General features: G+C 32.4%; 1 protein-coding gene across 4 annotated transcripts in view; it reads left to right on the plus strand.

Moving 5' to 3' along the window:
* The window catches only part of NCAM2 (neural cell adhesion molecule 2), a gene marked incomplete at both ends in the record, with an annotated part of 481818 nt that overhangs the window by 329658 nt on the left and 125239 nt on the right, over positions 1-26921 (plus strand). For all 4 annotated transcript variants that reach the window (XM_079704995.1, XM_079704996.1, XM_079704998.1 and 1 more), the window contains 2 exons: positions 28-188; positions 3106-3251. In XM_079704995.1, coding sequence (XP_079561121.1) covers positions 28-188; positions 3106-3251 — 307 coding nt within the window. The remainder of the gene's footprint in view (positions 1-27; positions 189-3105; positions 3252-26921) is intronic.

A 26921-nucleotide genomic window follows, 5' to 3' on the forward strand; every position in this document is an offset into this window, starting at 1 on the left:
AAGATCAACCTCTGTTTTCTTCTTTAGGAATGGCAAGTTTATTGAAGAAAATGAAAAGTACATACTGAAAGGAAACAATAAAGAACTTACTGTCAGGAACATAATCAATAGTGATGGGGGCCCGTATGTCTGCAGGGCCGCAAACAAGGCAGGCGAAGATGAAAAACAGGTACTTCTCCAAGTCTTTGGTAAGTATTATAGCATAGTAGTTAAAACTGTAATGTCTAGAGGGGGGTCTGAGTTAAATTCTACTCTGTCACTTATATGAGCTATTTAAATTTCCAAACCTAAGTCTCAGTTTTCTCATCTCTAAAATATATTTTAAAATTGCAGCAACCAGATAGAATTATTTTAAGAATTATATGAGATTATACATGTAAATTTTTGTAAAATATTTGCTGACTAATAACAGAAGCTGAAAGAAAATTCATTTAAATTACACGTATTCAGATCTATTATATTATATATGGGTTGATCTTCATAAATCTTTAAATGACATATGTTGGGATCAGTTTTACTTTTAATATATTAATACTTCAAAAGAGCTCACCTATAAGGCTATAATTTGGAAACATTGACATGTAACCATAATTAAATACTCCCTTTTCATTTTATTAAAAGGGAATGTACATAAATATCTTCCATATTTACCGAGAGCCATATTGCCTTCTTTGGGGAGCTTACAGACATAGAAAACTGGTAAATTAATTTTTAATTATTGATTTAGCCCCTATTATATTTGCAAGAGGAAAAATTTTGCTGGTAAATATTTAGAATGTGATTGTTCTCTTTAAAAAGCAAACACTAAAAATTATAGGCACTACTAATATTTAATATGCTTTCTCCATTTTTAAAAACATTGTTATCAAAAAGTTTTCATAACAAAGAAAGAGGAAGGAAGGAGGGAGTACTCCATAAGAGTAAATGCTCTTTGGTGACCTAAATGAGAAGGAAATCAAAAAAAAAAAGAGGGGATATATGTATATGTATAGCTGATTCACTTTGCTGTACAGTAGAAACTAACAGTATTGTAAAGCCACTATATTCCAATTAAAAAAAATTATATAATACATGAATCTAGTATTGAACTTAAAAAAAAAAAGAAACTACAGGACAGACAAACAACTATAAGATTTCTTTAACAAATAAATTGAGTGGGGCCAGTAACTAAATATGGGTCAAAATAGACATAAGAGAAACCTCAACCAACCACAGTTGATAGGCCTCATTTGGATCTTGATTCAAACAAATCAGCTGTATAAGGTTTTATGAGACAACCAGGCAAATTTGAACACTGAGTAATTGACTACTAATAAAGTTGTGTTATGTGTTATAACAACAACAACAAAAAGAGTAAGAAGGACCAGTGGTTGCAGTTGGCAGAAACAGGCATATTACTTAGACCAAAAGATGAATGGTAATACATGTGTGGACACACCCTCTGCCAGCTGGTCCTGTAGTAGCTGTAACAGAAATGTTTTCTATACTAGGGAGATTTTCATAAAGCTTATATTCAAACAAAATAAGACAGACAATAAAGAATATACCAAAGTATATTAAAAAAGAAAATTGGAATAATAAGATGTTCTAAGAAGAAAGTGAAACTAGATTAATCAGGTAGTGTTGGGTAAAAAGAGCTGTTATTTTGGAGATCATGGTGTTGGAAAGTTACTCAGAAGGGTAATGTTTAGGTGTGTTTACATAAAATTCTTTAATGATGAGAAATCAGCAAACCTATGAGCCAGGAGAAAATTGTTCACATAGAGGGAAGAGTAAACAAATTTAAAATTATTAAAAATTATAGAAAACATCTAATTTGTTCCATCAGTATTTCCCACTTAAGAAAATGTTCTCTTTAAAACGTAAATATGACTCAGTATAAAAATAAATTCATAATTAGACATGATAGTGTTTGAGATAATTCCAAAGGATAAATAATCTCAATCTATCTCAATGAGCTCATATGAAATATTTATTTACTTTTAAAAATTAATCTGGCAGTAAGAATATACACAAATAAAGTTTCTAATATTTTTTGTCCTTTCAAATTGAAAATAATGAATGAAATATAATATACCATATCACTGTATAATCATTTTGTATAGTAAAACTGAACAGATTTGTATTGTGTTTGACACAAAAGCATGTATATAAAGTGGAAATAAAACTAAATCCATTAAAGTCAATGGAGTAAACACTGAATTGTAAAAATATATATGCCATGTTTCTGATATCAGGAATCTAATTTTCTAAGATTAAGAAAAATTAATTTATATTTCATAATTGATTGCATTTGGTGATTAAAAAGAAACCTGTTACTTGTTCTGAAATAGTAAGTGCTGGCTTTTATCACTTTTAGGTTCCAACAAATAAAAACTTAAGAAATGCCAATAATACAGAATTTGAAAACTTAAAGCTATTTGGTATATGTAAATTTGTGGAGGGACATAATTTTTAATATTAATATAATTTAAATTACTAGACATGATGTTTTGGTTTTTATAGAAGTCATAACTGTAAAGAAACAATTATCTACAATATGGAATAATATTAAGGTAGTCTGAGGTCAAAATAAATCAGCTAGAATAATAAAGGTAAATAGTATGTATATATATTTACTTGATAAATATTTTAAACATTTCACATAATTACACTTACTACATATTCAGAATACAGTCATTATTTTTCCTCTTTGTTGAAATTGTTTTTAAAGTTTAAGAGATAATCACTACATAAGCAGATGTCGTACACAGACATACACACAGAAATACTCATGTGACTTTAAAAGAGGAAAATTTTATTTTTTAGCTTGAGGAAAAAATAATAAAGTGGATTTTAATTGACAAAATCTTGGAAGGAATTATACTTTTTATGTTGGTTTCTAAACCACTTAAAATTATTTTTGTAATCATAATCAATAGCATTATTTTCTAGTTTTTTCTCCTATAATTTGCAACTCTCCTGGCACTCTTATAAGGCAAAGCATGACAATATACCTGCTCAAAGTGAATAATTCCATACTATGCTAAAGGGTACTTAAATGGTCACCATGGATAGTAATATTTTCCTCCAATACAGATTGAGTAATGTATATATTTTTTACAGTACAGCCTCACATAATACAGCTTAAAAATGAGACTACATATGAGAATGGTCAAGTCACACTAATATGTGAAGCAGAAGGGGAGCCTATTCCAGAAATCACTTGGAAAAGAGCAGTGGATGGTATCACTTTTTCCGAAGGCGATAAGGTAACAGCAATTTAATATATAGTGTTTTTCACAACTATTGCATTAGAATGGGCAGAAAGTTCGTTCAGGTTTTTCCATACCATCTTATGGAACTTTTGGGTGAAACCAATATTTTCAGTGTTTTGCATATAATTAAATATCACATTGGACTCTAATTTATCAAGTAACTTGTAGGAATGCAATAAATGGTTTAATTCTTAAAAAGGTGACTCTACCACAGTTAGCCTAAAAATAAATTCAGAGGAGAAAAAAGTCAAATTTTAATATTTAAAGTTGTTTTTCATTGAGCCAAAAATCTTAGGTTTTTAATATTGTTTCTTAAGTTTGCCTACATGCCAACTTTTGGTATATACTGTATCTATAAAATATTTTATTGCAATTTCAATTCCTCCACCTTGTGCTGTGAAAATGAAAATAATTTAAATTCACAAAATTCTGGCTGTCATTTAACTCTTAACTCTTTAGTATTACCTTTATGCAGTAGGACAGTAGGATTCTGCCTTTACACAACCTATAAACTAATAAAGACCAATAAGTACAAACACAACAAAATACAGCATTTTGGTAAATGTCAGTCCCATGTAAATTGGTGACTTTTCATCAAATGCATTCAAGTTCCTAAGAAATCAAGTAAACATTATCATATATTTCACTGCACTCCATAGATTTTCATTATCATAGATTTCATTTTCAATATATAATATTTCATTATTATTTTTTTGTAACTATTTATATAAGGCCCCAAGTATAAACCAAACTGAAACAGAAAGAAAAAGGCAGTGGATTAAAAATATGATGGAATTGGCATTTTCACACATGTAAAAATTATCAGATTAAGCACATAGATCTCTTTTATTTCTCAGTGTTAAAGAGCAACCTTCTTAAAACCTCTTTCATTTGTTCAAATCAATTTCTGTTGAAGAAAATTATTTCTAAAATATAAGTACCTTTGACTTACCAACATTGATAGCAGAAAAATTTGAAATCATTTTATTCAAAATATGCTTTCTATCCCTCCACCTCATCATGTAATTTTAACAACATGCTAACTCCATAAATTGACAAAAGAGGCTTCTCCCTCGCCATTTACTATTTATCTTTTGAAATAATGTATTCCTGTATATCACCCTTCTTAGCCCCATTTCCTCCTCATGATGACATTTTTAAGAGTATACTTCTCTTGGCAATAGTTACACTATTTTGATATACTTGTTTTATATATGAAAGTTGAAAATCAAATTTATAAAATGTGAATGACATTGGCATTCTTCTGGCAACCCAGAAAAATTACAGCGTTTGCTTTAATAGTTTTTTAACTATTACGGTGCATTGCCAAATCTGGAAAGGAGTTATATCTCCATAAAATTCTTTAAAATTGTCCAAAAAAATTAGATATATAAAACTGTAGATAACAGTTTTCATTGTCAGTTTAGTACTTTTCTTTGGACAAAATCACTCAAGAATAATGATTTTCATGTTTAGGCACCCTTATTAATTATATGTTCATATTCCTAACTCATACTTTCATTACTTTTTTTGTACTATATATTTCCTGAAAGTTCTCTTCTCAAACATAGCTTTTAATCTTCATTTAATAGATGTTTCCTTATGTTCATACCAATAATGAGAGGTACATTATATTCAGTTATTTTATCAATAAAAAGTTATCAAGTAACCAGAAGACCATGATATTTTATTCTATGCCCCAAGCCACCAAAACTACATACAGAAATTTCTTTGATAACAGTTGTGAAAAATAATCACCTAGTTTTTGTTTGCTAAAAACTATGTCTATTAAAGCACACATCTTTTAGTTTTTCTTCTGCTTTGTCACAAAACCATTATAGAAGCCCTAATACACTTTTGTTTTTCTAAAAACAACTATTATCCTGTAGATATAAAAATTAAGACTACTCACTTCCTATCCTGACTTTTCTCCAAAATTATTTTAAGAACACTGCCTTATTTCCTGGATGGTAAGCCTCCTTTCTCCTAACCTTCCTAGTTTCTTCAACATCCGAAATTCAAAAAATGAAGAGTTGAGCTGAGCCTTGAAGTAAGACACATCTAGGTTTGAATCTCAGCTCAGCCATTTATGTTGCTTCAGCTTTGGTAATATTATGTGAAGTCTTTTTAATATGAGTTTCTTCATCTTTAAAATGTGGATAACAATACTTATTTCACTTACTGGTATTAGATGAAGAGTACATTGTAAAATGCATATCAAAGTCTTTAGGATATTGTAAATATTCAATAAACTTTATCGTTTCTTTATCATATTGCATAAATATTGAAGCATAGTTTATCTTGTTTCTATTATTTTGAGTAAACTCAAATTGTTAATAGACTCCATAAAGTCTGATAACTAAAGTCTGATTAAACATTACCATAGAGTATATTGTGATTATATCTCTCTTGTCATGAAAAGTAGCATGAGATTGTATTTGCCTTAAGAATCACTTGGAGAGCCTGTTAAAATGCAGATTCTAGAATCCCACTTTCTGAGGTTGATTTAGTATGTCAAGCACAGGACCTAGGAGTACTTTAATAAACTCAACAGTTGGTGTTATATGGATGCTCTCCAAGTCATCCATTCATTGGAAAGCAGTTCTCAAGCTCTAAGTCAAATGAAATTGCACAACTCATCCTTTCAACAGAAAAATGCTCTTGACAAATTACTTTGCACCTTGGCACCTTGATAGGGGCTTGGAAATCACAGAATAAAACAATCAAAACTTTTCATTACTGTCAATGAAAATGATAATTGTGTAGGTCATAGACAGTGAAATATCATCAATAATATACTTCAAACTAATAACTCCATCCAAAAATAGGAAAATATATTTAGCAAATATGTTCATCATTGTAGATTTTCAAAGAAAGGGGTCTCAATTAATGTACTCACATGTAGATATTTTCTGCAGCTATAGTTCTGTAGCACTATTGGACTATGCATGTTAATGGTGTACTGTAAAATATCCTTGCATAATATATCCTTCAGAAACAACAACAAAATGTATAGTGCTTAAACACAGAACTCTTTTAAACTCATAACTATTTTTCTCTATAATCTACTTTAATGCATCTTCCCTACATTTAAAATAATATATGTAATTTAAAAAACTCTCATGAAAAATTAAAAAAATACATGTAATATGTAAGAATAATACAGTATGCACTTGCTTTAGAAATATTTTCTTAATATCCATTGTTATTTTAAGATATTTTGTTCTTTATTTTACTTTGTAAAAAAATTCACAGTTTTACCTCACTAACTTTTAATTATACATTTATTTAAAAAATTGGGCAATTTATTTTAGTGATAACTTGATAATTTTTCATTAAAATATCAATTTATTTGGGTTATCAAAAATTTTATTAAATTGATAGCTTAATTTTAGCACATTATTTTTTTTTGGAGTCATCCTAAGATACATTTGTGTATACATTTGTGTATCAAATAAAGTCAAAAAGATACATTTGTGTATACATTTGTGTATTAGAAAGCCCTGGCCTCTTCATTTAATAGATGTTATATACTTAACTATAATAATAGTTAAATGCACACAATAAAGTTTAAGACAGAACCAAAGCTATTATCGTGGAATGTGTTTAATTCAGCTATGACTCAAAAGTTGTAAATTGTTTTGCAATTTAAACACTAAGCAATCTAATTTTTTTTTACATTAAAAATCTTTATTTTCTAAATAAAACCATGTTTTTTCACAAGGTTGATTTGAGGATTATGTGAGATTGTATGACTAGAGTGTTTTGAAGTCCCTGGTATAAACCTCTGTCATCTATTTTGAATCATTTTCCTTAAATGATCCCTTATTATCATTCTTTTTTTTTGTGTGTGTGTGTGTGCGGTACACGGGCCTCTCACTGTTGTGGCCTCTCTCGTGGAGCACATGTTCCAGACGCACAGGCCAAGCGGCCATGGCTCACGGGCCCAGCCGCTCTGCGACATGTGGGATCTTCCCAGAACGGGGAAGAAACCCGTGTCCCCTGCATCTGCAGGCGGACTCTCAACCACTGCACCACCAGGGAAGCCCTATCATTCTTACTGATCAAGAAATGTTAGTAGATGTACAATTATAGGTATTGTTAAATTAGTATGGGCGGTCATGAAGTGTCATTCAAGTCAAAATTTAATCCCAAATTTGTCACTTTGACGTGTCATTTACCATGTTACTTCTCGTGCCTGATTTCAGTTTCTGCACATCTATATTCGGGTAATAATAAAACCTCCCTGGAAAAGTTTCTAAAGACGAAACGAGAACATGTGGATCAATATCTCAGACCCAAATTGAACTTAAAAGTGTTATCTTCTCTTTTCCTTGGAGGTATTTAGCCTTTAGATACTTTAGAAATTAGATAATGATCACATTAATTCTGTGACAACTGCTGCCCCAAAGAAACCAGATAAAAACTAGTATGAGCATAGTCATATGTACTGTATGAATAATATCATCCACAAAACAATAGAATGTTACAGTTGTTGTAGATTGTGCATCTTTGATATAGCTATATGTAGAAGTTTACTATGAAATAATCTCTAGCAATGTCATTTCAATGACTCATATATGAACTTGTCTTACCATACTAAATTCCAAATCTTGTAACTATATATTGCATACCTCTTGGAAGTTGACAATATTGGGAATCTGCATTTGAGTGTCAGCTCAGTCACTGTATGTGTCAGTCTCTATCATTGCAGGGAAATACTACAGGTGAGGGCTGTAACTTCCTATCCTGCATAAGGATAGGCTTTCAGATTACTCTGAGAGATAAAGCCTGGTCTTTACTCGGTGAGACGCAATATCAGACTAGAAATACCACAGATTTATTACATCATCATCTTCTTTTTCCCTCTTTCCCAGGTCTATCTTCTCCCACTCTCCCCAGAATTTTCCTTTGTAGGAAGTAGGTCATTTTTTTTTTTGCTTCCTTTTGGGCCCTTTTTCACCTCCAATATTATATAGCAATAAATAAATATTGATTTGGAAGAGACACTTCCATATTCTAAGAAGTACCTAAACAAGTCATTAAAATAGGAGGAAAAAGAAATTGTACACCCCACAAAGCCAGGTTGCTTAAGAATGCTAGTTCTTCATCAATTTTCAAAATATGATTTCATATTCATATGATAAAATTGGTTAATTTTGAACATTTTTCAAGCCTACTGATTCAACATTAACTTTAGTACTTTAAGTCCATTTTGCTTTCTGTTCCTTTGAATAAATAGATTTAATAGATTTATTTAAACTGAAATTTGAGATAAAAAAAGAAAACAATACAAACTATAAAGAGTCTACTTTAACATTTAGCTTTGCACTTACATACAGAAGTCATAGTTGTACCAGAGTGTTTCTATTTTAATTGTATATAAGTGGTAAACATTTTTCTCCATGAATTGAGGCACTATGATCTCGACAATACTTACTTCAAATGTTCTTGCAGAATAAACTACCAAGACAAAAGGACTTTCTAGTAATAATAAAGATAGGTAGTTCTTTGATACAAGCACCTGAATAAAATATGTTTTAAATTTTATAACAAATTAAATTCTTAGTGTAAAAATATTTATAATTACATTACTGCATTCATTATTATATTGTTGTTTTATGCTCTAGGATATTATTTTTTATTGCATAGGTACAGCTTTGGACCTAAGGAAAATTCATGCTTTTAAATGATTTATTTAAACCACTTTTAATGGAGGGCAGAGGATAATGGAGTAAACTTTTCACATTATATGAAAATCTCTACTAAAAATTCTTAGATATTTTTATATATAAACTGTGAAAATTACATTAACCTTTCTGTATTTCTACCTTTTTTCACTCTAAAGTAAATACAATTTCTTGAAAATTAAATTTAATAAAATATAACAGTAAATTTATCTTTACAGTGACAGGAATTTATGTCACTAATGTTTCCTTTATCATTTGCCCAAGTTCTTTTAACAACCATCAAAAAATTTTATTGAGGGCTTTTGTGTTTACATGTTCTATTCTATGCACAAAGAGTACAGCAATGTAAAAAAAGTTTTCTGATTCATAGTGCATACAGTTTAGGAGAGGAGATGGAATCAAAGCATATTTAAAATTAGCAATATTTTATTTATGAATATGTAATTTTGAAATATGAAAACTCATATGCTAAATATCAATTTTAAGTATATAAGTAGACTTCTACAAGGCTACAGATATAACTGTGGCATATTTTTCTGTGCTATCACAGACCCAGTTCAACTTGTTCTTCTGACGGTCCTCTGTATTGGTGCATTTGGGAAAGTATATCTATCTACTCTCATTAGAATATCTCATTTCAGTTTGTTCTAGGCTGAAAATTGCTTCGACTCTGATTTAAAAAGAAACTTTAAAAAATATTTAATGGTGTAATTGACAACACCTTTGTATTATAGGGGACAACTTAAGATTTTCAACTTTTTTCTCTTTAAATAGAAATTACAAAATGAGACTAACAAATCCACAGTTACTGATTTAAGAAAGAGAGATTGTAGTGTTTCTGGTATCTGTAAATTATTATAAAAGCTCCAGTTCAAATATTTTAAAGACAGTCATGTACAGTTGAACTAGACAGATTGCTTGCTGTGGGTGGTAGTATGACAAAATAGTAGATGGAAGTTACAAAAATGCAGACTTTAGAAGACTCAGGGATTATAGATAATAGAATGTATTAAATTCCAAATGACAGAATGTCCAGTCCCATGAACTTCTCTATCACAATTTGTAAGATCATCAATGTCTAAAAAAAAATAATAATAATTTCATTTGATGTGACATTGTATTAGAAGATGTTAAATAATCTTTGTTAACCTGATATTCTGCCTTGCTGTGAAATTAAATTTTTGAGTTAACATTTGGGGAAGGGGATGAGTGGTACTGAACCAAGGTTGTACATCAGAATCACATAAGGAGCTGTATACACATGTACCTGACTGAGCCTTACTCCCTGGGAAATGTCTGAGCCTCTCTCCCAGAGTTCTAACTGCACCTGGCTCCTAGATGTTCTTATCCAGTATCTTTGACAGGGATTAGAGAGTTATATTTTGAAAAGCTCCAGAAATTGCTCCTGTGTTTGTACCCTGTAGAGAACCACTACCTTTAAAATTACTATGTGTCTTGCATCACAAACCCACCCCCCCACACACATAAAAATACACATAGTCAACTTAATGTGATCTTGATATCCAATAGATATATAAGATATATAAAAGGAATTCGTTTGTCTAACTCATGGATTTCTAGTCATGTTAGCATTGGTATTCCCAGTTCGTATAAAACAGAGCTTAATGAATTGAAATTATGTGGTAGTTGCAGCACTGATTCTTTGTTTCAATTTCTGGATTTGCCATTTACCTTCTCTGTGACTTCAGGTAAGATGATGTATTTTTCAGTTCCATCATTAATAAAATAAATCCCCTTCAAACTCTATTTCCCTATTCTATAAATCTTTCTATTGATTCAGTAGATAATCACATATTTTAAGATACAGTTTTTATTTACATGCTAAGCCCTTTATAAATTCACATATTTACTAATTTTTCAATTCACGATTTTCTAATAACTTAATATAGTGAGACAGTGTGCTTGCAATTTCCTTTTTCTATAGAGCTTTTCCATATAACAATTATAAGAAAAGCTAAGAGGGCTTCCCTGGTGGCACAGTGGTTGAGAGTCCACCTGTTGATACAGGGGACACGGGTTCGTGCCCCAGTCTGGGAAGGTCCCGCATGCCACGGAGACACTAGGCCTGTAAGTCACGGCCACTGAGCCTGCGCATCCAGAGCCTGTGCTCCGCAACGGGAGAGGCCACAACAGTGAGAGGTCCGCATACCGAAAAAAAGAAAAAAAAAAAGAAAGAAAGAAAAAGAAAAAAGAAATCTAAGATTACTTTGGCAATGTCTACATTGCAAAAAAAATGTCAGTTTCTGGTTGTAGAGAGGAATGCTAAAGAGCATACTCCTGGCACCTGTAGATTTTAATGCCTGTATTTTTTTTTCTTTTCAGAGGTAATGGGCTTTTCTGAAGCGTTTTGCATTTGAATGACATTTTTAAGGTCTTTCTAACGCATTTTTTCCTACTAGTGTTCTGAGAGCAGTATTATGGATCCCTGCTGGGCAATAGGCAAAATGGATACTTCTATTCCTCATCTGATGTAGGGCATAGATTATAATTAGGCATGTTGGAAATCTTCCTGTATGCTTCTGAGCTTGCTCAGAGGTGGGTTTTCAATCATTTACAACTCTCAGAAATTTCTTTTCCAGCCCACACCTCAAATAAAAATTATCAAAGAAGTCTAATCATAAGTTCAACGTGTAATTTTAAAAAATATTTTTGAGAAAATTCTGGGATAAACTTAAAAAATAAAAATTTCATTGTTCTTTTAAAAAACATCAGTTATTAATGAACTATTATTTTAAAATGTATATAAGTATATCCACTTGAAAGAAACTATCATCTATTTTGTATAATGATATGATATTAGTTCACATTTTTACCATAATTGTTTTGAAAAAAAAACATTATTTACATACTGAAAGTGATTTTTCTTTGACTTTGTAGCAGAAAATATATTATTTTTTCTTGTAAATACCATATTCTGTTACAGACTTCATGTGGTACTTACTTTATCTTATGAAGAAATTTACCACTGAGGAAAATATAAAATAATGTAGCTACAAAAAATGTAGATTTCAATGAATATTAATCGACTTAAAAATAACAAAGTTTCTGGTAAATGTAATTTTGATTTATTTATGTGAAATTTTAGTGGAAAACAGTAACTAAATTCAAAAAACAAAATGAAATAAATTTGAGTGAATTGCTGTACAAGTAGACACAGTATATCTGAAAATATTTCAATAAACATTCTAATAAATAACTTGCATAAAAATAAAACATTTGATGAATCCCATTGTCAAGTTTAAGCATGAAGCAAAAACAAGTCCATAAAAAAATGTGAGTTACACAATAATTAATTTGTAAAATTGAATACATTTTCATGAAAAGTACTTTAACACAGTTATTATAATGCCCTCATTGTTTTGACTCAAGGATTAACAGATAATAAATTTAAATAAAGTATATTAAACAAAGATCTTCAGTAGTAACTCTGTTCAGCCATCTATTGGGTAGTTGTGTTTACTGAGGGGAAAAAACCTTCTTAGTGAGGCTCTTCCTTGGCTACTCTGTATTGTCATGATCTATATCTTGGAGCAGCATCATTGCTGTTGTTTTGTAATCCACAAAGTTTCTTATTCAACTTTCTAAGTTCTTCATTCTTGGAAGCCAGATAATTTTGGATGCATATTTAATAGTGTATCTACTTATAAGAAAAACATTTATACTCTATCAAATATATAAAAATGATCTAATTTTAATATCTGTGGATCCTACCATCTTTTCCCTTGCCCAAATCACCCACCTTGTTCACTTCTTTTATTCCCCAGCTTAAATTTCATTGTCTATTATAATCACTGTCACATATATACTCCTGGATCTTTTTTTGCTTTGTGAACTGTTCCTAGCAAAATGTCAGTCGTGGTTAATTAAACTCAATGCCTATTCCACACATGCTGCGAGACAGCTGAAGTTAGCTGGAGGAAAACTAGAATCATTCTGAATAATCTCCCTCTAAAATTGTGACCCATAGCTTAATGCATGCTCTTTGTGTTTTGCAGTACTCTTGCCATATTTTCCTGGCTCATTTTCTTCACCAGTTTTAGATAACTACCTCATACATTTCCTCTATCCTCAAGTTCATAAACCTCCTCTGTTCTAAAAAAGCTCAGCTGGTGAACTGGTTCCTCTTTACTAAGAAAATACAAGCCATCAAAAGAAAATGTAACTAATTCCTATTACTACATCTACATCAAACATAGTTGAACCTATATACTACCATGAAGGTAATATTCAAGTTTTTATGTGGATGCTAGTTCCAGTCCTCTCTAACAAATTATAGACATTAATCCAATAATTTATCTCTCTATTTCCAAAATTTTTTTACTCTCCACCTTATTTATTATTCCCATCAACATTCAAAAATATTTTCTTTTATATATATTATAGCATATAATATATAATTAACATAATATGTAACTTATACACAACATACATTTATGGATATATTATATATAAAATGAGTACATACATACCTACATATCCTTTTTTCCTCTATTTCTTTTTTTTAAAATTAATTTATTTTAGTTTATTTATTTTAGTTTTGGCTACATTGGGTCTTTGTTGCTGCATGCGGGCTTTTCTCTGGTTATGGTGGGGCCGGGCTACCCTTCTTGGCCATGCACAGGCTTCTCATTACAGTGGCCTCTCTTGTTGAGGAGCATGGGCTCTAGGCGTGTGGGCTTCAGTAGTCGTGGCACACAGACTCAGTAGTTGTGGCTTGCGAGCTCTAGATTGCAAGCTCAGTAGTTGCAGCACACCGGCTTAGTTGCTCCTCAGCATGTGTGATCTTCCTGGACCAGGGCTCAAACCCATGTCCCCTGCATTGGCAGGTGTATTCTTAACCACTGAGCCATAAGGGAAGCCCCTTTTCCTGCATTTCTAATTTTATATTTTCTTCCAGTTTTATTGACATATAATTCCCATACAGCACTGTATAAGTTTAAGGTATGCAGCATAATTATTTGACCTGTATACATCATGAAGTGACTATTACAATAAGTTTAGTGAACAACCAACTTCTCATATAGATACAAAATTAAAGAAACAGAAAAAAACATATTTTCCTTGTGATGAGAACTCACAGGATTTTCTCTCTTAATGTTCATATATAACATACAGCAGTGCTAATTATATTTATCATGTTGTATCTTACATCCTTAGTACTTACCTTATAACTGGACGTTTGTGCCTTTTGACTACCTTCATCCACCCCTGCCTCTGGTAACCACAAATCTAAATATGAACATTTTTTCTATGAATTTGTTTGTTTTTGAAATATAATTGACCTTCAATACTATGTTAGGTTCTGTTACACAATATAGTGACTCAGAAGTTCTACACATTTCACAATTATCTCCATAATAAGTCTAGTTATGTCTGTACCCATACTTAGATATTACATAGTTATACAGGCACCCCTGGATCTGACCCCACCCACCAGCGTGCCAAGACCAACTTTAGGACACCTTGGGCCCTGGCCCAACACATCAGCAAGTTGACATAAAGATCCAGGACCCTGGCTCAACAACCACTCACCCTAGAACCCAGGTCTGCCAATCAGTAGGTCAGAACTACCCTCAGAAACCATGGGGTCTCTGTAGCCAGCCACCTTGTGACCCATCCTGCCCCAGAGGCCAGCATTCTCTGCACAAGGCAGAGCCTGGCGACCAACCAGACCCAAGCCAGACACACCTACCAGACCATTCACAGTAGTCATTCCCACCATAAGAGAAGGACCCAGGCATCTCACATGGGGGCACCGCTAAAACATATAGGTCTGGTGAATAGAGGGGAGTGTGCTGCTGGGACACATAATACGTCTCCTGCAAAAGGCCACTTCTCCAAGTTCAGGAAATGTAACCAACCTACCAAATACATAGAAATAAAAATAGAAAATTAGACTAAATGAGGTGACAGAGTAATATGTTCCAAACAGATGAACAAGATAACACCCCAGAAGAAGAATTAAATGAAGTGGAGATAGGCAATCTACCCTATAGAGAGTTCAAATTAATGATTATAAAGGTGTTCAAGGAACTTGGGAGAAGATAGGATGAACAGGATGAGAAGTTAGAAGTTTTTAACAAAGAGTTAAAAAATATAAAGAAGAACCAAACAGTGATGAATAATATAATAATTGAAATGAAAAGTGCAATAGAGGAATCAACAGTAGATTAGATGATACAGAGGAACAGAACAGGAGCTAGAAGGCAGAATAGTGGAAATCACTGATGCAGAACAGAAAAAAAGAATAAAGAATAAAAAGAAATGAGGACCGTTTAGGAGATCTCTGGGAGAGCATCAAGTGCACTAACATTTGCATCGTAGGGGTTCCTGAAGGAGAAGAGAGAGGGAAATGGGCATAGAATATATTTGAAGATATAATAGCTGAAATTTTCCCTATCTTGGGAAAGGAAACAAACATCTAGGTCCAGGAAGCATAAAGAGTCTCAAACAGGATAAACCCAAAAAGGATCACATCAAGACACATTACAATAAAAGTGGCACAAATTAAAGATGAAGAGAGAATATTAAAAGCAGCAAGGGAAAAGTAGGAAGTTACATGCAAGGGAACTCATGTAGTCTATCAGCTGACATGAGTTTCAGCAGAAATTCCATAGTCCATAAAAGAGTGGCATAATATTTAAAGTGATGAAAAGGAAACACCTACAACCAGGAATGCTCTACCTAGCAAGGCTTTCTTTCAGATTTGATGGAGAGATCAAAAGTTTTTCAGACAAGCAAAAGCTAAAAAGGTTCAGCACCATCAAACCAGTTTTAAAATAAATGTTAAAGGGACTTCTCTAAGCAAAAAAGAAAAGTTCACAACTAGAAATATGATAATTCTAAAAGGAAAAAAAATCTCATTGGTAAAGACATTTATACAGTAAAGTAAGTAAACCAACCATGTATAAAGCTACTAAGAAGGTTAAAAGACAAAAGTAATAAAACCATCTAAATCCACAATAAGTAGTTAAGGGTTACACAAAACAAAATGATTTAAAATATGATTTTAAAAACAGTAAGCATGTGGGGTGGGGTGTAAAAGTGCAAGGTTGTTAAAATGCATTTGAACTTAAGAGATCATCAATTTAAAATAATGTATATTTATATATAAAACTCATGGTAACCACAAACCAAAAAAATCTATAATAGATACACAAAAAGCAACAGGAATCCAAACATAACACTGAAGATAGTTATCAAATCCCAGGAGAAAAGAATAAAGAAGAAGAAAGGAATAAAAAAATAAGTATAAAAATAACCCCCAAACAATTAACAAGATGGCAATAAGTATGTATGTATCAATGATTATTTTAAATGTAAATGCAGTAATGCTCTAATCAAAAGAGATAGAGTGGCTGAATGGTTACAAAAACAAGACCCATATATATGCTGCCTGCAAGAGACTCACTTCAGATCTAAAGACACATGCATACTGAAAGTGACAGGATGAAAAAGTTATTTCATGCAAATTGAAATGAAATCTGGCATAACAATACTTTTATCAGACAAGTAGACTTCAAAACAGAGGTTAAAACAAGAGACAAAGAAGGACATTAAATGATCATCAAAGGATAAATAAGCTAGAAGAGATAACAATTGTAAATATATGTGCACCCAACATAAGAGCACTTAAATACATAAAGCAAATATTAACAAACATAAAGGGAGAAATTTGCAGTAACACAATAATAGTAGGGGACTTTAACACCTCACGTAGCTCAGTGGACAGATGATCCAGACAGAAAATATCAATAAGGAAACGCTGGAATAAAACATCACATTGGAATATATACAATCTATTCACAAACAGTAGAATACACTTTTTTTTTAAGGGCATAAGGAACAGTCTCTAGGATAGATCACATACTAGGTAACAAAAAAATGTCTCAGTAAATTAAAGAAAATTAAAATCATATCAAGCACCTTTTCCAACCAAAATCCACAACTAGAAATCAGTTAGAAAAGAAATTGCAAAAAACACAATCACGTGGAGGTTAAACAATACACTGTTAAACAACTAATGGATCACTGAAGAATTCAAAGAAGAAATCAAAAGATACCTGGAGAAAAATGGAAACAAAAACATAACAATCCAAAATCCATGGGATGGAGCAAAAGTAGTGTAAGAGGGAAGTTTATAGCAATAGAAGCCTACCTCAGGAAACAAGAAAAGTCTCAAATAAACAACCTAACCTTACTTGCAATGAAAATAGAAAAATAAGAGCAAACACAACCAAAGTTAGCAGAAGAAAAGAAGTCAAAAAATCAGAATAGAAATAAATAAATAGAGAATGAAAAAATGAAAAGACCAATGAAGTTAAGAGCTGGTTTTTTGAAGAGATAAATAAAGTTGATAAATCTTTAGTCGGACTCATCAAGAAAAACAGAGCAAGGACCCAAATAAATAAAATTGGAAATGAAAAAGAATTTACAACCAATACCATCAAAATACAAGGGACAATATTAAATTATAAAGAACAATTAGGTATGCCAATAAAATATACAACATGAATTGGACAAATTCATATAAATGTACAATCTTCTGAGACTGAACCAAGAAGAAATAGAAAATATGAACAGACCAGTTATCAGCAATGAGATTGAGTGAGTAATAAAATAGCTCCCAACAAACAGAAGTCCAGGACCAGATGGTTTTACAGGTGAATTCTACTAAACATTTAGAGAAGAGGTAACTTTTATCCTTTTCAAACTATTCCAAAAATTTGCAGAGAGAGGATAGCTTTTGGACTCATTCTGCAAGGGCAGAATCAGCCTGATACAAACACCAGACCAAGATATCACAAAAAAGAAAATTACAGGTCAATATCACTGATGAACATAAATGCAAAAATACCTGACAAGCTATTAGCAAACTGAATTTAACAATACATTAAAAGGATCATACACCACGATCAAGTGGGTTTATCCCAGGGATGCAAGGATGGTTCCATATCTGCAAATCAATGTGATACACCACATTAACAAACTTAAAAATAAAAATCACATTCTCTCAATAGATTTGGAAAAGGTTTTGAAAAAAACTCAACATCCATTTTTGATAAAAACTCTTAATATAGTGGGTTTCATGGGAACATACCTCAACATAATAAAGGCCATATATGGCAAGCCCACAGCTAGTAGAAAAGCTGAAAGCATTTTCTCTAAGATTAGAAACAAAACAAGGATGCTTGTTCTCATCACTTTTTTTTTTTTTTTTGAGTTATGCGGGCCTCTCGCTGTTGTGGCCTCTCCCATTTCTGAACACAGGCTATGGACGTGCAGGCTCACTGGCCATGGCTCATGGGCCCAGCCACTCCACAGCATGTGGGACCTTCCCGGACTGGGGCACGAACCCATGTCCCCTACATTGGCAGGTGGACTCTCAACCACTGTGCCACCAGGAAAGCCCCTTCTCATCACTTTTATTCAACATACTACTGGAAGTCCTAGATACAGTAATCAGAAAAGAAAAATAAGATCAACCTTAATTGGAAAGGAAGAAGTTAAGCTGTCACTGTTTGCAGATGACATGATACAATGCATAGAAAACCCTAAAGACGCCTCTTAAAAACTACTAGAACTCATCAGTGAATTCAGTAAAATTACAGGACACATGATTAAATACAGGAATCTGTTGCATTTCTGTACACTAACGATGAACTATCAAGAAGTGAAATTAAGAAAACAATCTCATTCACCATTGCATCAAAAATAATAAAATACTTAGGAATAATGTAACTAAGGAGATAAAAGATCTGTACTCAGAAAACTATAAAACACTGAAGAAATAAATTGAAGATGATGCAAACGGATGGAAAGATATACTGGGTTCATGGATTGGAAGAATTAATATTGTTAAAATGACCATACTATCCAAGGCAATTTACAGATTCAATTCTATTCCTATCAAAATATCAATGGCATTTTCCACAGAACTAGAACAAATAATTCTAAAATTTGTATGGGAACACAAAAGGCCTAAAATAGCCAAAATGATCTTGAGAAAGAATAGCAATGCTGAAGTTTTAATGCTCCCTGATTTCAATCCTACAAAGCTTCAGTAATTAAAACCATATGGTATTAGCACAAAAACAGATACATAGATCAATGGAACAGAATAGAGAGCCTAAAAAGGAACACACACTAATATGGTCAATTAATCAATGACACAGTAGGCAAGAATATGCAATACAGAAAAGATATCTTAAATGGCGATGGGAAAACTGAATAGATACATGCAAAAGAATCAAACTGGTCTACTCTCTCACACCATGCACAAAAATACATTTAAAATGGATTAAAGACTAAATGTAAGACCTGAAGTCATAAAACTTCTAGAAGAAAATGTAAGCAGTAAACACTTTGACATTGGATATTTCTTTGGATATGTCTCTTCAGGCAAGGAAAACAAAAGCAAACCTAAACAAATGGGACTATATCAAACTCAAAAACTTTTGCACAGAGATAGAAAACTATCAAACCCCAAAAAGGTCACCTGCTTAATGGGAGAAGATATTTGCAAACCATATATCCAATAAGAAGTTAATATCTAATACAAATAACTCATACATCTCAACATCAAAAAAACCCAAACAACCCAATTTAAAAACGGACAGAGTACTAGAATAGATATTTTTCCAAAGAAGACATACAGATGACCAACAGGCACATAAAAACATGCTCAACATCACTAATCATCAGGGAAATGCAAATCAAAACCACAATGAGATATCACCTCACACACATTGGAATGGCTATTATCAAAAAGGCAGCAAATACCAAGTGTTGGAGAAGATGTGTAGAAAAGGAAGCACTTGTGCACTGTTGGTGGGAATGTAAATTGGTGCAACCACTATGAAAAGCAGTATGGAGAGTCCTCAAAGAACGAAAAATAGAACTACTGTATGATACAGCAATTCCACTCCTGGGTATTTATCCACAGAAAATGTAAACACTAATTTGAAAAGTTATATGCATCCCTATGTTCATTGCAACTTTATTTACAAGAGCCAAGATATGGAAGCAACCTAAGTGCCCATCCATATATAAATGGATAAAGGAGACATGACATATCAATATTTCTTAGTCATAAAAAAAGAATAAACTCTTGCCAACATGGATGGCCCTGGAAGGTATTATGCTAAGAGAAATAATTCAGACAGAGAAAGACAAAAATACTATTTCCCTTGTGTGTGGAATCTAAAAATCAAAACAAATGAACAAACATAACAAAACAGAAACAGACTTACAGATGCAGAGAACAAACAGGTGGTTGCCAGAGGGGAATTGGGGGAGGGGAGGAAATAAATAAGTGAGGGAGATTAAGAGGTACAAGCTTCCAGTCTAAAATAAATGAGTCATAGATATGAAATGCACAGTATGGTTAATTATAGTTATACCCACATATCCTTCATATATGAGTATATATTTTTGTCTGTGCAAATATTAGAAAGGTAGATAGCTACTACATTTGGCTTCCAAATCCCATCTGATTTCTATCCTCTATTCATAGCAAAATCCCTTGAAAATGTTTAATCTTGTTCTCTCTAAATTCTTCCTAGAAGTATCTCTTGAATATACTCCAGTCAGGCTTTGACCACATGACTCTACTAAAACTCTTTGGAAAGCTTGTTACTAATAACATTCACTTTTCTAAATTTTATCACAAATTAGCAGTCCTGATTTTACTTTTCTGCCTAAGAGAAGCATTGATCCAATTAAATGATCTTTTCTGCTTGTTGCATGGTCTTTGGCTTATGGTATACTTTCCTGTTTTTTCTCTTATCTGTCTTTGTCTTCTAATTGATATCTAAATTATCAAGGGCCCTAGTTTGGGGTCTATTCTTGGATTCCTTTCTCTAACTATGTTTATTCCCTTGACTTATTCATCTAGTCTCATCATGGCTTTAATTACCAGCTGGATTCAGTAAAATCCAAATTTTAAGCATGAACCTCTCCACTAAATCCTAGTTGTCTGTATACAGTGTTCTACCAGGTAGCTCCATTTGGATATTAAATAAGTATCTTAAACTGAGAGTATCCAGTCCAACTCTATACCTTATCTCTACTTCTGCTTCTCCATCAGTCATCCAAATTTCATTAAGTGGTGATTCCTTCCCTCCAGTAATATAGTCTAAACTTCTTTGGGTAATCTTTGACTTATTGATTGTTATACATCCATTCAAATTTTGTAAATCCTGTTAGCCTTATTTTAAATATATTAAAATTTTGATCATTTCTCAAAACGCAGCTGTTACTGCTCTAGTCCAAGCCAGCATAGTGACTTGCCTAGACTATTGCAATAACTTTTAAGAGGTTTTAATGCATTCACTTTGCCCCCTGTTATTCTCATTAAAATAGCTAAATTTGTCCATTTGAAATAAACCAGATAATATCACTCTTTTGTTCAGAAGACTCCAATACCTTCTCATATCATTTGGAAATCCCTTTTATTACCTATACTGCTCTATATGATAGGCCATTCTTCAAATCTCTATTACCTTCATTTTTTCCTCAAATCCTACTATTAAGATCAATTAATTTCAACCAAATAAGATTTCACATTTCCTCCATCAATCATTTGTGCTGGAAGATTTTCAATAGTGTGTGTACTTTATCCAACTACAACTTTGAATGTACATTGTGAGTCATAAGTGTAGTGAAAACTATCACAAATCTTTGATGTACTACTTGCAGTTTCCAGCACTTTTGAGTGTGCTGAGAGAGTCTTTGATTGCCAACCTGAAGTCTATGTAGTAAGACTATTGATTTTTAACTATGTGTGTGTTTAGGTTAATTGTTGAATTCTTTAGGTAAGCTAAGTATAAATTGCAGACCACTATTCTTTTAATTACGAAATCTGAAACCAGATAAGAACTTAAACTGTGTACAGAACACTACAATTGACTTACTATATGGATATTTGCATTCAGTTTTGAAGTACACTGCATCTATCTGAGTCATAGGAGGTGTGAAGTTACTGGGACAAAAATTAAAAAGAAAAAAAAACCCATAATGCTATAGAAATAGTAGCATACTCAGTGATAAACAATTTGAATAAATTTATATAATCCTCTGATTGCTTAGTGAATTAATAATTTGCTAATTCATAAATTAAATATCCTCTGAGACCAAATGATAGAAATGGTGATAATTAAGGAGGTTCCATAAACAAATTTTATAGAAGCAGGAGGTTAGCAAGCAATAGAACTGCACACATTTCCTGTGTGTACCATAGAAAGATGTTGGATCTCCTCTTCCTATATTACAGAAACATACCTGGCTGTTTGTTTGTTTGTTTGGTTTTGCGGTACGCGGGCCTCTCACTGTTGTGGCCTCTCCCGTTGCGGAGCACAGGCTCCAGACGCACAGGCTCAGTGGCCATGGCTCACGGGCCCAGCCGCTCCATGGCATGTGGGATCTTCCCAGGCCGGGGCACGAACCCGTGTCCCCCGCATCGGCAGGTGGACTCCCAACCACTGCACCACCAGGGAAGCCCCTGGCTGGCTGTTTTGATCAGCATCTTGAGACAGCACATTGTGCTAAGAAGTATACTATTCTAACACCTTCTCATATAATTTGCAACAATCTGCCCTGTAGTATAATTATTTACTACACATCCCATACCTGTATATCCCAGCACACAATTAGAAACTTGTTGAGGGCTGTTTCTTATCATTTTTGATTGTTGTAGCAAAGGTAATATAACTTCCCAGACCATCTCTGCTTCTTGGCTCTCTGTTTACACCATGCCCCCCTTTAATGATAATGTCTATAAATTTTTATCACCTGATGATTGATACATATCAATGTAAAGATTCATCACAGACATGTCTGAGCCATAATTTTCTTTTATTATAAAAGATATAATATAGAATATAGGCTTTACCTTCTCTTTTAATGTTTTGACAAAGACCACACTGTATCTTTTCCTTTCTATGGTTTATAGTTGTATCACTGATTCATTTATTCCACACTTTGAAACTGTCTTAATACACCATTTGGCTTTTGGTAAAAAATAAATAAATTTTGTTAACATTTCCACCTTTCTTTCTCCTATTCATTATTTTATTATCTTGATAACTTAGATCCTTTCTAGAGAGTACCTTCTATTTTAATTGAAGACTTCTAAACTATAAAAAGTTTAGTTTGTATATGCAGTATTTGTTTTAATTTGTCTTTTCTTTATGAATAGATATTTTACCACAAAACAAACAAAATCCAAAACCAAAACCAAACTAAAGCAGCTCACTGGAGTTCGTGTATATTATACACAGTTTTAATTTTTAGCCATCTTTTAGAGGTAGCTTGTTTCTTTGTCTATGCAGCAAAATGATTTGATTAAACTGTGTTTTTATGTATTGTTAGTTTTTGGTGTTTATGTGCATGTGTAATATAAAACATTTCCAATAAATAAAGTGCTTTTTATTTAAAATAATTAGGTTAATTGCATAATTGCCAGACAGTAAGACAGCCTGAGAAGAGTTCAAAACACAGAGATAAGAAATATTTTTATCTTCTTGAGCCTCCCACCTAAAATGAGGCACTGGAGTAAAGTATATGAGTCACTCAGCATAGCTGTGTTAAAAAAGGAGCATATATTTGCTATAACACTGCCAGTACATATGGCAGTAATTATACACATTATTTCATAACATTTCTTATATATCCTATGTTGTATATAATTTAATATGCATTTGAAATGATGTGATTTTTTAAAAGAAGGAAAAATATACACATACATTTCCAGGTACTATTCTACTTTGTGGTATTAGTCTGATAAAAGTATGCTGTTAATAACAATGTGTTGTATACTATAAGAATTCTCATATATGTGACAAAAGTTGATTACTAGATGGTAAATGCATTGCATTTTCTGATGTTAAGTGTCGGACTAGTGACAATTTAAAATACTTGTTAAAACGTATATTTCCAGGCATATTAGACAAAAAAGGGCTTGATTTATACTCTGACTTTAAACAATGACAACAAACAAAATTTATGTCATGATGGATAGCATATTGATCCATGAGAGGAGAGAAACAAATGATGTGACCCCTATGATTGGTTGAGCGTACTTTGTAGAGAGTTTCCAGGCTGTAGCACAGGGATGAAGAGTCTGACTCTTTTATTTGAGGAGACAGTGTTCTGAGTTTGAATGACTTAGGGTGCTAGAAATCACAGGATGGGGTTCCAGAGAGCGGAGAGCCCTGTAGAGAAGAAATTCACACAGAAAGAGCTCCAGAGATCTTCATCACTTTCCCCAAGAGTCTTTAGCTGAGTATTGATAAGTGTATGTGTGTGTGAGGAAACTATCCAAGGCCACAGAAAGAACCACTGGAATACTGAAGTACGTTGCTTCAGTAGTATGGTCGAATTAGCCCTAAACGAAAGAATGCTCCCAGCTCGCCTAACAAAGTTTAAAAGCCTCAAAAGAATAAAACTGTTTTCATATAACTCAAAGTATATAATTCACAATGTTTGGCATCCAATAAAGAATTATGAGGTATACAAGGTACATGAAAATATAACCCATAATAGGGAAAAAACCAAATCAATCAATAGAAACAGATCCATTGACACAAATAACAGTATTAGTAGATAGGAACATCTTTTTTTTTTTTTTTTTTTTTTTTTTTTTTTTTACATATACTGCATATGTACTACAAGGTAAAAGGAAAGCATGAGCATAATACAGAGATACATGACAAAGTAAAGACTAAAAACAAAATTCTAGAGATCAAGAAAAATGTCAAGTGAAAAAGACATTGGATTGGATTAACAGAAGATTAGATACTACAGAAGAAAAGTCTAGTAAAATCAAAGACAGAAAAATGCAATTTATCCAAATGAAACATAGACAAGAAGAAAACATACATATACTTAGAGCAGTCCTGTGTCTTTTTCATGCTTTGAGTGAGTGTTGGCCAAAGAAGGCTCAGAACAGGGTCCTTATTTGTCTCACTAGATAGAGCAAAGAAAGAATGTTCCCAAAATATTTTGTATTTCTTCACACTGTAGTTTTTCCTTTACAGAACATGTTGTAGGAATTTGTATAAAGGTATACTATAGGAAAAGGATAATAACTATTAACATTGAATATATACTATGTGTCAGGCATTTTTTAAACATTTCATTTAACTTTATTGTACTAATTGCTGTGGCATATTGTGCTTTTAGCTTTGCAAAAATATTTCATTTGTCTCTAATTTGGACAAGATTGCCATACCGCTGAGACATTTGTTACTAACTACATCACAGAGTATAATAGCATTTATCATGTATCTAGCACTGAGGCTACACAAACTTAAGTAATTCTAACCAGACCTAGGGAAAAGCAACAAAAGTTATGTACTGTGTATTAACCAACTTGCACTGTGATAACTCTGCAAAATAATGACAGCAAAACCTCAGGGCTTTCAATACAAAAATCTATGGGTTTGTAAGTAGGCTGTAGCAGCATGCTCTAGACTTTAATTTGGGTTCTGCTCTGCTCTGTATGTTCTAACAATTGAGAAAATCGGATGAAGGAACACATCCCATCTTGGTTATGCTGTTTAAAAATTACCATGATAAAATGTGTGACGTATATTTAAAACAAACACTGGAGAATGGTATAATGAAACCCCACGTTCTAACACAGCCTCAGTCATTATCAGTGTTATGCCATTCCAATTCTAATATTTTTAGTATTGCACTTCATCTGTTTTCCAATTGGTTATGTTTATGTTATAAAGAAAAACATTTTAAAATCTGAATTAAAAAGACATTGAACCAAACCTATGGCTTATTCAAAGCTTTGAAACACTGGAGTCTATATTTTAGTCATTATGTTACTTCCAGAGCAGTATGGTGTAATAATGTGATATCAATATTCACAAGGTAAGATCAATTATGTGCATAAATCATCACAATACACCTGACCATCTTATAATAAATGTTGAATAGGAAGAATTTCAGTGTATAATGTGCCTGATTCTTTCAGACTTCCTTTCTATCTTCTCATTTTTGTGTGCCATGAAACTAAATTTTAGCTCAAGATAGAATGTAACTTTTAGATTTAAGTTTCTTCTTGGCTTCTTTATCCCTTATTGATTTTTTAATAAGGAGTTTTATTTCTTTGCTTATTTTCCATTATGAAGGATATACAGAAAAATTGGAAATTCAGAAACAATAGCGATCAACCTATTTTTCATGGCTTCTTAACCTTGGGGAAAGCAATGATATTTTAAATGGATCGAAAGCCTACTGGCTTTCTACGCTAGGCACATATTTATGGCTTGAATTCCTATGTCCTGAGTTTTCTGAACAACACTGATATCAAATATTTTGTTCTATTATCTTCATATATGATTAAAATTGCACATACACTCAAGAAACAACAAAAAAATAAGTATCTTGTCATTCAGAGTCAACAACGGTGTTGCCAAAATTAAAATGATCAGCCGTACTACAAACACATTCCTCTCCTAATTTATTTGCTTAGAACTCCAATCACAATGAATGACCATAAGTAATAGTGATATAGACATGGGGTCAGGATACTTAATACAGCTTTAAATAATATATACATTTTGGAAATGATACATAGTCATTAGAATCCACAAATTTAAAACCATTGAATAATGACACATATCCTATGTCTGTATAAAGCCTACAAGACAAGGATTTGACACCAAAGTCATGGCATTTGAGCAAGGAACGTACTTCTGATGAAGGGCAGGGTCAAGGATACAGCCAAACCATCCACAAATGTAGTGGCAATTACAGATAAATTCAATATCTAGGGATTTGTTATTAGTATTATGGATGAAATAAAATATAAATCTCATTATTTGGCAATTTAATCATTTATATGTGAAATGTTTTATCATTTATTATTTATTTAGTAATTTTGCTGTCCTATAGTAGCTTTTCTTCCTAATTTTAATTTTGTTTTTTACTGAATATC

Source organism: Hyperoodon ampullatus (genome assembly GCF_949752795.1).
Source record: "Hyperoodon ampullatus genome assembly, chromosome: 5".
Taxonomy (NCBI): domain Eukaryota; kingdom Metazoa; phylum Chordata; class Mammalia; order Artiodactyla; family Ziphiidae; genus Hyperoodon; species Hyperoodon ampullatus.